Genomic DNA, 12,927 nt, shown 5'->3' with positions numbered 1-12,927 from the left:
CTGCGTAAGACCGGGCTGTGGTCTAGGCCTTCGCTAAAGACCTGGCAGCCTCGCACCCCTGCCACACCCCATGTGAGACGCCTCCTGAGATGCAGCTCATGCCCGCAGGCCGGGCTGTGCTTCCTTACCCCCATCACGGGTCTTCAGATGTGCACAGAACTCCGTGTGCTGTCCCCATACCCGGTGGGCATTTCAGAGGAGCAATGGGGCCACGCTGATATGTCCCTTTGTGGGGGAGTTTTGTCCAGGCTGTGGCACCCCTCAGTCCCCAACTCTATACAGCTTAAGGCTGCTTTCCCTCCAAAACACCCACACGCACATACAATGTGGTTAAAATAAAATGCATCTCGTATAAATATTTCCATCAAGAAATCATACAAGGAAGGCTCAAGAGGCAGACTTGGGTTTGTTTTTTTTACATACAGAGGCATAAATAACTGTACACAGGCCGCTAAATACAGAGTGACGTGACAGCGCCTCCTGGTGGTCACCCAAGTGGTGCAATCAAGGAAGTTCCATCCTTCTCACCCACTGGCCAGGCCTGGCACTGCAGATCTAGTCTCCAAGGGACCGGGGAGGCCCATCTCTCCATCACCCCGGCAAGGGGCTCACTCAGTCCAGGCTGCTACTGGGTAGCAGGTCAAGTAAAGCATTTGAGAGGGAAGGATATGGGGAAATAAGATGTGAGGCTTGGGGATATATAATCTCCCTCCAATATATCCCCAGTCCTGTGACCTCAGAAAATCGAGAGTTGGCGCCATCCTTAAATTCTACAGTGGCAGCTTTAACTTCTCCTGTGGGTGCTTGGAGCTCTGGTATTGCTGGGCAGCCCCGCTGCCCCATCCTTTTTCACCTCATAGGGAAATACAGCACCAAAGATATCTTCATGATAGCGCTTCTGGCTCTTTAAGGGAAAACAGAGACCAAGGTGTCAGCTCTGTTGGTGCAGCCACCTCTCACTCATCAGGTCCAAGCTGGGCCAAGCCCCAAGGGTCCCCCTGCTTCCCCATCACACCTACACTCATGAGCCATTTGCCTTCCCAACTGTCATGCTTAGATTATACTCGAATCTCACTTAGACTATGTAACCCTCATGAACACCTGCTCTGGCGTGGACCACCAATGCATCTCTCCAAGCTTTCTGATGGACGCTAAAGCCTGTCCAGTGCTTGTCTCACAAGGGGCTCCAGGAAATGTGGGCTCTGAGATAAATACGGTTGGGAAATGCCGTGTACTCTCTCCCAGTCTTGAAGCGCCATGACGCACAGCAGCCTGTCAGGGGCTCTGAGAGTCTTGTAGAGAAATCAACATGTTTGCCTTTGTTTAAGTGAGCAGCCAGACCAGGATGTACAGTTAGGCCTTCTAACAGCCCGACCAGCTCTGACCTCCCGCCACCTCTAGGATTCCTTTGAGCCCAGGCTGTTGTGAGCCTGACCCCCCGGCCCTGGCTCCCTGGCCCATGTCCTTGGCCTGCACCCCGAGCCCACACGCCAGCGGCCCTACCTTAAGCTGGAAGAAATAGTCCTCCACCTGCTCCTCAGTTAGGCTCAGCGCGGTGGCCACCAGCTGCTTCAGGGTGCGGGCCACATCCCGGGCTGCGCGCACGTCCCCGCAGACGTAGAGGTGGCCCTGGTCCTCGTGGAGCACGTGCAGCACCTCGTCCGCCAGCTGTTGCCGCAGGATGTCTTGAACGTAGACCTGAAGCCAGAGGAGACGGTGGGTCCAGGCCCCCAGTGCTGGGGGCGAAGGCTGCGGTCACGGGGAGATGAATAGGAGGTGGGAGGGGTGGCGGGGTGAGCACCCTCCTGGCCAGGGCCTTGCACGGGGACCAGGCTTGAGATGAGGAGGTGCACGGGTGCCCTGCCCGGCCCAGGCCCAGGCTGGGGCTGGAGAGGTGAATACTGGCCACAGCCATGCCCTTGAGGAGCTGACTCTCTAGTGGGGCTCCCTGATCTGCTCTGAATTCGCCGTGCTTCAAAGAGGCATCCATCAAGCCACTTACCCTGCCCAGAGCTCTGAGGCCCACCTGCCTACACCCCACAAAAGGGAATCTCTGTCCTCGAGATCCCCCGTGTAATTCAGAGCAGGGCTCCCCAGTTACACAGAAGTCCTGGAGTCAACGGGGGACTCTCTCCTCTTTCTCTACACAAGATGCCCAGTGACCCTGGCACTGGGCATGGAGTGCCAGGTCTGGGAGGAGCCCAATGGGATCAGTTCACAAAGGCTGAGCCAACAGTCTTTTCCAACCCCCCAGGCTCATGGGGCAAAGTACTACCCGGCACACACGGTCCGCGGGCCGTGCTGGGAGCACCGGCTGCCCCCCCAGCCATGCTGTGCTGGAGCGCGAAGCCGACCTGGACCACCTCCCCCCCACCGACAGCCGTACATGCCGGCCAAGGACCTTCAGCAGGCTGGGCACTGGGGATTGGCTCACGTGTGACTCTGACTTAGCCCTGAACGTCTCAGGGCCCATCTCTTCTCCTGGAAGAGTGAACATAATCGCTTCACAGCGCCACTCTGGTGACTGTATAATCGCCTCCATTTTAGAGCTGAGGAGGTGAAGGCTCAGAGAAGTGAGGGGCTTGTGGGGAGCCAGGCACCCACCATAGTCTGTGCTTTTAATGCTCCACCCACTGCGCGGGCAGCTGCAGCATTTACCTTGGGCTGGTCAGGCAGGCGAGAATAGGCTGTGTGCACCTCATGCAGCACCCCCTTCCGGGTCATCTCCAACATCTCTTCCCGGTAGAGGTGGTCCTCATCTGGGCGGCGGCACCCAAACACCAGGGTCATGCGGCCACTCTGGAGACCTGCAAGACCCAGTAGGCTGCAGTTACCAGGATGACCACCAGAGGGCGGGTGGGCCATGCTTCAAGGCCTGCCGAGCTGCGCACCCAACTAGAATTCCATTTCATCCTCCCGTTCTATCTAGCACTGTCCCCACTTTACAGGTGAGGAAACTGAGGCCCAGGGCATTCACATCCTTTGTCCATACAGGCTGAGGTAAACTTGGGAGAGGGGCCAGGAAACATCTGCGGGGTGGCTACAGCTTCAGTTCTACTCCCAGGCAGGTGCTGGGCACCACCTGGTACCCCCTCCGCACCCCCAAAAACCCTCCAGCTGTACCTTTGTGCTCGGCATCATGAAGCCGCTGCTGCCAGAAGCTGCGGAAGGGGGCGATGCCCGTGCCAGGCCCGATGAGGATGCAAGGGTGGGAGGGGTCCTCGGGGAGCTGGAAGCCGCTGGCACTGAAGGGGACAGGAGGAAAGAGGCCCCGTCCTCAGACACCCTGGGTCGGATGCACACGCAGGACAGGGGCTGGGGAACTGGGGGGGGGGGGGGGCGGGGGGCGGTAGTGTTGCGGGGTAGAAAAGACAACGAGCTAAAAGTTGATTTCCCAAGTCCCGCGGGCTGCTTCATGTCCCCTGTCCAGGCGCACCATCACCTTGCCCTGGGGTCCCTCTGAGAAAGGCTGAGCCTCATTGTACTCTGGGCCCCAACATCGCTGCCACCTCTGTCCCTGCTAGAGACTTGGCCATGCTCTACCACTGGGGGTTAGAATGGAGAGGCCCAGCGTGACCCTAGTGCCTTCTTTACGGGCCAAGGGGCCCAGAGTGGCATCTAAACCCCGGATTCCTCCCTTTCAACCCAGTACTCCCCGCGGCCAGTGGTCCCGTGATGGACACAGTGGAGGGGGTGTTTACCTTCGCACAAAGCAGGGCACCGGGTCTTGGGGCTTCAGGTTGCTGAGCCATGTGCTGCAGACGCCGTGGTGCAGGGGACCCTGGCCGTCTGTAAGGACAGCACACACCTGAAGAGCATCGTCCCTCCCACCCCTGCGTGAACCTTCTCAGTGGCTCCTCCCACACTGACGCACCTCCCTGAACTGCCCGCTCAGGCACTCTGCAGGCTTTAATCAAAGGAATGTTTTTCTCCTGGTTCTGAGTTCCACCCTCTATTCGCCCAGAGCTAGCAAAAGCTGAAAGGGACTCAGAGAGTGTGCAAGGCTCTCCTTGTGCCACTGCAGAAACTGAGTCTCAGAGAGGGAAGGTGACTTGTACAAGGTCACTCGGGTAGAAGTAGAGTCAGGTCACAGCTCAGCTTCCCTAACTCCTACTCCGATGCTCCTTCCAAGAGTTTCTCCAGGGACCCTCCCAGCCCATCACTCAACTCCGATGACAGTAGCACAAAGTGGCCCCTCAGGGTGACCACAGTCACTTCCTCGCAGTGTCTTCAGGAGTACAGCCCTTGCTGGTAGGAACCCTGGGTGGGTGATGGACAAGCTGCTGAGCCTTCCAGTCTGCTCTTCCATCTCTGTCTCCCCCAGTGGCCCCTCCTGGGCTTGTGGAAACCCCAGGTTCCCTTCCCAATGGCCCAGCATTTAAGGGGAACTTCAACCAACTCGAGAAGTCCCGCTGGCTTTCCTCTGGATGGAACCTTGCTCTCACAGGATGTGCCTGCCTCTCCGCTCCTGGTCTGAGGGTTGAGACTTGGCCTCTGCAGATGTTCTCTAGCAGAGCAAAGAGAGTCTCTGCCCAGTTCTCAGGAACCGTGTGACTGTGCTTCTCAGAGCACAAAGGGCTCTGAGGTGTGAGCCAGCGCCCCAGCTTTGCCAACCCAGGCAATGCTCAGTTACGGAGAGAAGGCAGGGGCATGGTTCATCCAGCTGGACAAGGTGGGGGACCTCCCAGTGTATGTCAGCCCATCCCCCGTCCTCTGCCCTCACAGCACCCTGCACCTTCCTTCTTAGCACCTACACAATGACAGCTGTCTGTTTCTATGATCTCTCTTCATTGTTCCCTCTAGATGGGAAGCTCCATGAGGGCAGGGTCTACGTGTGCTGTATTTCCACACCCACCGTGGTGCCAGGCATAAAGAGGTATGAAATAGATCATCGCTGAATGAGTGAGTGAATGAATGAACCATCAAGGCAGAATCACCCCTGTATTTAGGCTGGACTATCAGGAAGACTAAGAATCGCTGGGCCCCCACTAAGTACTGGGTACTTTCCACATCTGACCTCATTAAATTGTCCCAACAGGAGCTGGACAGTAGAGAGGAGTATGGTGGTTAAGAACTTGGACTCAGCAGTCAGACTACCTGGGTTTGCATCTCCATTCTCTACCTGCTACCAGGGTGACTCTGAACCTGTGGCTTAACCTCTTTGTGCCTCAGTTTCCTCACCCGTGAAATGCACACAGCTCCCGTCTCACATGGTTACCGATCACACATACACAAAGACGTTAGCTCAGTGCCTGGTTCATGGTAGTCTCTCCCATACTCCTCCTATCGCTGTTAACAGCTCAGGAAGGTGGGTGTTTAATGATGATGAGACCAAAGCTGAGATGTTGAACAGCTGCCCAGAAAGTAGCAGACTTGGGCCGCTCCACAGCCTCTGCCCCAGCCTTACCTCGGGTGCGGTACGTGAGCACGGCCACGGTGAGGTGGATCTCCGTGGGTGCGTGGTCCCTGGAGGAGCTGATGGAGTAATACCGGGGCTTCAGGACAGGCAGCTGGGAGAGCAGGAAGCTGGCGGACACCCGCAGGGACGGGAATTCCTCCAGCACCTCCAGGAAGGTGGGGCTATTGGTGAACTTCCACTTGTTGTAATCAGACGGCTGAAAGCCAAGGGCAATATGAGTGTCTCAGGGCGCCTGCCCCACACAGAGGGAAGAGGCTGTCACAATCCAGTATTCATTCATCCACTTGCACGACACACACTTCAAAGAACCAGGTGCTGTCCACGGTGCTGAGAACACCGAGCTAGAGAGGAAAAAGTTTCTGTCCTGGAGGAGCTCAGGCCAATGAGTAGCATTTCCCTAACTTGTGTGCTTAGAACTTAACTGTCAGCAACTTGCAGGCAGGAGTCAAATCTTTATTCTAATCTAATTTGGGGAAGGGCTTCAGAATCATACAGACCTGGGTTCAAATCTTGGCCGAACGCTCTTACTACCTGTGGGATCTCGTCCTCATTACTTAACCTTTGTGGAATGAGGATAGCATCCCCTACCTCATGGGGATGTTGTGAGAATTAAGTGAGAAAATGTGTGCCGGGTTAGTGCAGTGCAGTCAGAGGATAAGGGCAGTGGAGGTGGCTGGAATCAAGATAATTGGCGATAATGGTGACGGTAATAATGATATTCAGTGCCTTTTGCAAAGACGTGGGTCTAGATAGTTGCAGGTGAGTTAAGGCATTCTCTCATTCATTTATGAATTCAACTACCCATCTGTTACTGTGTCCATTATCCATTCATCCACACCATCCATCCTCCATCACTTCCTAAATTCCAGGCTTGTTCCAGGTGTGGGGAATAAAAGACAGAGTGGCTCTCCTTTTCTAGCTCATTTCTGAGGAAGTGCACTTTGGTTTCATCCTGCAGACATTCAAAACAATTCAGTTCACTTGACACAACTACGTCCTAGAGATGGGACAGGAGAGGATGCCTGGCTTCCTCCCAGCCTTTGACAAATCGCACTTTGGGAAGCTGGGGTGGATTCCCCTTGGAGGTTAAAGACCAGCACTAGGCTCAGAATGTCCCCGACTCTGGGGCCCTGCTCCTGCCTCACCCACCAGCCCCGACCTTCACCTGGCACAGGGTCTCCAGCCTCTGCCTCTCAGCCTCGTCCGTGGCCAGCTGGGCCAGCTTTCGGAGCAGCAGCTGGGTTGGTGGGGTGGTGATGTCCAGGAAATAGGTGAGAGCCTGGCTGAGTGAGCAGGTGGGCAGTCGCTTGTCCCTGACCCAGTAGCTGCCTGGATAGGGAAGAAAGGAGTCAGGATGGGAAAAAGGCCCCATTTAGGTTTCCCAAAGAGTGATGAGGCATCTGGGATAGACACCCTCTACCCTCCAGCTGCAGGGGAGAGAAGACACTGGAGTTCTGGTTCCAGGAACAGCAAAAGAGTTCATGTGCCCAACTCAAGTGCAGGAAGATGGTGCCCAGCGATAGGGCTGCCAGGAAAGGCTGGTCAACAGCCCTCCAAAGGGCACCCAAGTTGACACAGTCCTGCAAAACTAACTATGTACCAGAGTCCAGTCGCTCTCTGGCCCAGACCTGAACTTCAGCAGGACACACACAGCTGAACTACAGACTCACCATGACTAAATTCACCAAAGACTGATGTACACCCCAGAGGCCAGTTCTTCATTTAGAGAAAAGCCCATAACTGCAGTCTCCAGGGGTGACTGCATGAGCAGCCCTCAGCCCAAAGTGAGGTGGCAAGTCTCAAGGAGTGCCAAGAGGCCGTATGCAGGGCGGTCACAGCATGGACGCTGGAGCCAGTAGACATGGGTTCAAACTCTGGCTCCCCACTTACTAGTAGGCTGACTGAACCCTCTGAACTTGGGTTCGGTCTCTGTGAAATGGACGTGATAATAAAACCTGTCCTGCTGAGTTTGCATGAGGACTGAATGAAACAGTACACGTATTAGGTAAAAATATTAGTATTACATTATTTCCTCTAGACCCCAGGCCTAAGGAGCCACATCTGTCCCCCTACAGTCACAAGGATGTCTCTGCCCCCTTATCCCCGAGTTGCAGGCTCTCTCACACACTCCTGGACAGTGGGCAACAATGCCAGACTTTGCTTCTCAGGCTCCTGCTGTCCTATTTTGGCCACTCTCTTTAGGGGGACACATTTTTTGGAGGTATCATGATTGCAGAGAATGCTAAGGCCAGGGAGCTAGTCCAAAGGGCTGGAAGGCCCGTGATTACTGATTTCGTTAGTTTTCCTCTCCTAGTGCCTGTCACCCAGTGCTGTGCTCACCACATAGGCTGAGAGCCTCGCCTTAGCACACCACGGGGACTCTGACCCCACCCCAGGACAGCCTCATCTCTCCAGTTAGGATGGCCAGGAGGAGCCAAGCTCTCCTGGTCACCCATGGTCTGGCCCTGCCCATTGCCCACAGAAGGTGGGCATAAATGAGACCCTCGATGGGGAAGCAGTATGAAATTAGAATGCCATGAAAATGCAATATAAATTCCAAAACATAAAATTCGGGATCCAAAGAGACTTTCAGGGTGTATTAAACTACCTTCCTCTGACCTTCCGGACAAATGTCGATTAGCCCATGGAAAATGGATATTCCTCCATTCCTGCATTTGTTTGGTGCCAGGAATTGTGGTGAAGGTTGTACACACACGTATCTACTCATCTGTTCTTCACCACAGCCCTGCGAGGAAGGCTCTATTATCTCTATTTTAGAGACAAAGAAACAAAGCCTCGGGGGGTTAACTCCTATGCCCAAGGTCACATTGCTAGTAAGTGATGGATCAGGGACCTGAATCTTCAAAGCTCACCATTTTCATAGTTTCCACATTTCTCTATCATGTCACCAAGCAAGCTGCACATGCGTGTTTGTTGTGGGACTAAAGAGACAATGCATGTATTGATAAAATGCTGGCATCAAGTAACTACCCCCAAAATGGTGGCTGCTACTGTTATTATTATAATAATAATTATGACTATTTTTGCATATCTGCATCCTGTACTAGGTAGTGAGCTTTCTGAGGGCAGACACGGAGTCTCATTCATTTTTGTAGCCCAGGGCCTGCCTGGTATATAAGATGTGAGTAGTTAAAATTTTGATGGAAAAATGAATCAGTCAACCAACAAAAGTGGCCGGGTAAGCAAAGAATGAAGGGGAAAGATAGCCCAGCCTCTGGTGCTGGGCAGAGAGTCCCAAAGAAGCAGCCCTTCCTGCTGGCCCGGCGGCCGGTCGAGGACTATGTACGAGGCTGCTCTGGCGCGGGCTTCAGAGGCCCACCACTCAGCAGGAAGGACAGGGTTAGCTGCCCATTTGCAGCACAGGTCCGGGCCCAGCCCATCAGTGGGGCTGGGGCTTGGTGGGAGGATGCTGGGGGCGGCCTCAGCTGAGGCTTTTGTGCAGAAGGCTCACCGTTCTCGCAGAGGGTCTCCAGGCGCATGGGTTGGTGGGGGGCAGGGCCATCCACCACTCGCTCCAGGATGCCTTGGACCAGGGCTGGCTGGTTGCCTGGGAAAACTCCGAGGTGCTCTCCCGGCAGGTAGCTTGGACCTTGGCTGCCCTCACAGGAGAGTTCCACCAGGAGGGTGGTACGGCTGCAGAAGGAAAAAGAAGCCTCTGGTTACGCCACCAGGATTTCCTCCAGCACTCCCTGATGGGTGGGCCAGTTTCCCCAGGAAACGTGCCCTATTTTCATTTTCCTGCCCGGTTCCATGAGCACGGGTTGCCGGCCTCCTGAGGCTGGGGTGCTCAAGAGGGCCCGGGGCTGACCCGGCCTGCGGCTTCTCCGTGGGGAGAGGGTGGACAGGAATCCTCCCATGCAGCCCTCCCAAGCCCTCAAGAGCTTGACCACAGACTCCGCCTAAAGAGAGCATCGCACTAGGAGGTATGTGGGCATTGAGACAGACCTTTCCTAGTGTCTAGCACAAATCTGGTTCTTATTAGAACACAGCCCACTTTCGCTAATGAATGTAAGGACAGCACAGAAAAACAAAACCTACAGAGAATCCACACTGCTGGCTGACCTGGCGGGGAAAGGTCCTTCCCTGCCAAAACTTTTCCTGAAAGTTCTTAAGAAAGTCAAATAGTTTGAGTTTTTCTTGCCCTCCCCTTTTGGTGAAATAGTTAAGTCACAAAGGACAGGAAGTGAAGCAGCTGCCTCGTTCCCAAGCTGGAAAACTGGCCCACGGTTAATGGAGACCCAATGTAAAGGTGCTGGTGGCCACAGGGGTTAACAATCAAGCTGACCCTACCAGTGGCATCTTAGCTAATGCCAGTGGACACTTCCCTCCTCTCCTTTCTAAGACTGACTTGCTCTGGTCTTTCCTGGATTAAAATAAAATCTGTGGAACGTCACCCAAGAAGCCCTCTCCTTTGCCCTACCTGGATTTTGGACTCTGTAGATTCCGCTGCGATTTCAGCCTCATGGTGAACACATGCTTGGCGTGCATACTGCTGAGGGCTGTGGGACAGAGAGACAGTGAAGCGGCAATGCGGCTCTTAAGTGTTGGTGGGGCAGCCTCCACGTGCCGAGTCAATTACACCCAGACGTTACCCTGGGGCGTCTCACTGTGGTGGTGCTGGGGTTTTCCTTCCCTTCTTTTTTTCCCCACTGTGTTTCTGAATCACAGATAAAGACCCTTGGTCTGACGGAGGTTGCTTGTGCCGCTGCTAGGTATTGGGAAATGCAATGCAAATGCCCCAATATGGGAATTTCTAGGACATCCCATGGCTTGGGATCCACAGGAGAGCGTAGTTGAAGCTGGGGATATCCTAAGCATGAGGGAACGTGTAGGACCTCTGTGGTCCTGGTATAGGAAAAGAGGAAGCACAGCATCCAGATGGGCCGTTCAGAGTTCCCAGACTGCAGCCTGGAATTGCCTCTGAAAAATGTTCTTCATAATACCTGGCTGCCATTAGAGCGGGAAGGCTGGGGCCCAGATCCCAACTGGGCCATCTGCTAGCAACTTGCTGTACCTCCCTGAACTTCAGTTTCTCTGTCTGTGCCTTTCTCACAGGATGAGTGTCAGGGGTCACTTAGAGCAGGTGCACAAAGAGTCCAGCACAGTGCCTGGCACATAGGAGCGTCCTTCTCTCTCCACTGCCCTCCCAGGGTTTCCTCCTAAACCGCCTCTCTCAGAGACGAAGCACGCCTGCAAGTCTTGCATCCCAGCAGGCTCTTGGACCCAACAAGAGAGAGATGCCTGGTAGCCCCAGACTAGCTGCCTCTGTTCAGAGGGTCTTAGTGGTCTCCTTGACCCTAGGCTCAGGACTCAGAGACACCCACCCCGGCAGGAAGGGCAAGCAAGCTCCGTGTGGTGCGGGGAAGCAGGTATACCTTTGTTGAGGTCCAAAGGCTGTGAGTCTTGCACGAGCCGGTAGTGGTGCAGGTCCCAGGTCACATTGGCAGTGTAGAGCTTGGGGATCTGAATGTGGTGTTTGCCTCGGACCTCGAACGTCTCACAGGCTGCCTGGACAAAGATGGAGCCGACTGGTGTTAACCATCATCCCTGTCATCAGCAGTAGCTACCATTTTTTAAGTCCTTGCAGCTGAGCTAAGAGCCTTGTGTAATTACTAAGCACACTCATCTGGTTGGGCTGTTACGAGAACCCAAAACATGGCTGGTCCCAGCACACAGTAGCTATTGCTGTTATCATGAATATTAATAATGACAGCACCTCGCTTTATCCGCATGCCCACACTATGACACAGGTGTGACTACTCCCAGTTTCCTGACGTGGAATCGTGTGGAGGAGACGTGGGCTTGGGAACCATGTCGGACCCACTCAAGGTGGTGTTCGTAAGCCCCACTGCTGGGTGAAACGCTTTGCTTCAGGGAGTTCTCTCAGTCAGTGGGGTCAAGCCACAGGTGATAAAGACCTACTGAGATATCCCTGTCCCCAAGTTCTCTGTGGCTGGGACACTGAAACAAGACAAGGATGTCAGGAGGTGACCTGGATAATCAGAGGGGGAAAGATCTTAAACCACAGCTTCCCGAGGGCAGGGAGGTGTCAAGTGGAGCTCTTCTGGGGGCTGTGGGAAAGCAGCAGGGACTTGAGCTCTCAGGCCTGCGATCCCGGCCCACACCCGGGACCATGCCTACAGGAGCCAGCAGGGGTCATGCCACCCAGGATGCCCAGCACAGGTGTCCTGGGCACGAGTGCACCGCAGCCTCCCTCCCGGTGCTGTGCGGCAGCTCCGGCTGTGAACTGACCCTTGAAGGTTTGCACGGCCCAGTCACGGAAGGCCTCCTCCTGCCCGCTGAGCTCGTCCCCTTCCCCTGTTGGGGCGATCTGAGAAGCCCCCAGCTGGGACAACTTCTGGTCGATGTCATGAGCAAAGGCGCAGAACTGAGGGTACATGCTGGAGCCGAGGCCAAACACGGCATACCTGCCCGAGGAGGACACGCACGGAGCCTGGGTGAGCTGACCCCGCCCACAGGCCAGCCTCTGACCCTCGCGCCCCAGCCGGGCAAGGACTGCCAGTGCACAGACCCTTCCTGTCCTCCTGGTTCCCGAGGCCTCGTCTCCAACTCCCACGACCAACCCCATGCCTGGCCTGCAGAACTGTGAACGGGACTTGGTGTCCCTGCTTTGACCCACAACACCTCTGAGAACAGGCTGTCTCTGGGCCTGGACATCCCAGGAAGTTCCCACTTATACACACCCAGCTCCGTCCCCTGGAACCCAGCCTCTGGGAGTGGGGAAGAGATTCACCTGAACTTGTTGGTGAGTTCTTTCAGCATGAAGAGGGACTTCTTCAGTTTTCTAGAAAGAGAGAGAACCACAGAGTCCCAGGACAGGATTAATAAAAGCACCACTTTTCCCTTTCTTCTGGTGGCTCATTTAAAAACTGGGACATATCTGGCAGGAGAAAGTTCAAGGTGCTCGCAGGGAAGTTGGTTTAGGTGGGGCTGCCTGGCTGGGACTCAGGGACAAGTCAGCCTTAGCAACTCATGTGGGCCTGACCTTTGGTGGGGGGCGAGGACAGCCCAACCCCCAGCCCATCCAGCCCTGGCAGAGGGGGGGCCTGCCTTATAGCAGGGCATCTCCAGAGGGACTCCTGATGGACATGAGCCTCTCTTCTTGTCAGAGTGACAACTGGTCCCGTATTCTCTGAAATAACCCTGATTTCCCAGGAACTCAAGATAACTTTAGGTGGAAATAGTGTCAGATCACATGGTAAGAAAGTATTCTTTTCTTCTTTAATTTTTTATAGTTATTCCTGTTTTCAATTATTTCATTCTTTTGTCCTGAACACTAGGGAGAAAATCTCAGACTGCTGCTAATGGAGAACTTAACACTTCTCTCATACTTGCTTATTACCTCTTTTAAAAAACAAAGCAAGCCATGGTTAGGCAACAGTATCCAGCTAGAATTCAGTAACTGCTTGGCTTTCATTGGATTTACCTGGGACCAATTTCTGCTGGCTTTCCATTTGTGCGAGTGA

At 54.5% G+C, this 12,927-nt stretch overlaps 1 protein-coding gene across 1 annotated transcript in view; it reads right to left on the bottom strand.

Moving 5' to 3' along the window:
- Positions 1-399: 399 nt before the first annotated feature.
- NOS2 (nitric oxide synthase 2) overlaps positions 400-12,927 on the bottom strand; it is a 37,454-nt gene continuing 24,926 nt past the window's right edge. Inside the window, 12 exon segments of the mRNA XM_032615836.1 lie at positions 400-904; positions 1,504-1,698; positions 2,659-2,807; positions 3,124-3,245; positions 3,702-3,789; positions 5,408-5,615; positions 6,585-6,748; positions 8,892-9,073; positions 9,861-9,939; positions 10,816-10,947; positions 11,693-11,868; positions 12,195-12,245. Coding sequence (XP_032471727.1) covers positions 785-904; positions 1,504-1,698; positions 2,659-2,807; positions 3,124-3,245; positions 3,702-3,789; positions 5,408-5,615; positions 6,585-6,748; positions 8,892-9,073; positions 9,861-9,939; positions 10,816-10,947; positions 11,693-11,868; positions 12,195-12,245 — 1,666 coding nt within the window. The 3' untranslated portion in view covers positions 400-784.

This window comes from Phocoena sinus, chromosome 20 (assembly GCF_008692025.1).
Source record: "Phocoena sinus isolate mPhoSin1 chromosome 20, mPhoSin1.pri, whole genome shotgun sequence".
Lineage (NCBI taxonomy): Eukaryota > Metazoa > Chordata > Mammalia > Artiodactyla > Phocoenidae > Phocoena > Phocoena sinus.
Note: the sequence above shows the minus strand (reverse complement) of the source record. Positions and strands in the feature narration are given on the sequence as shown.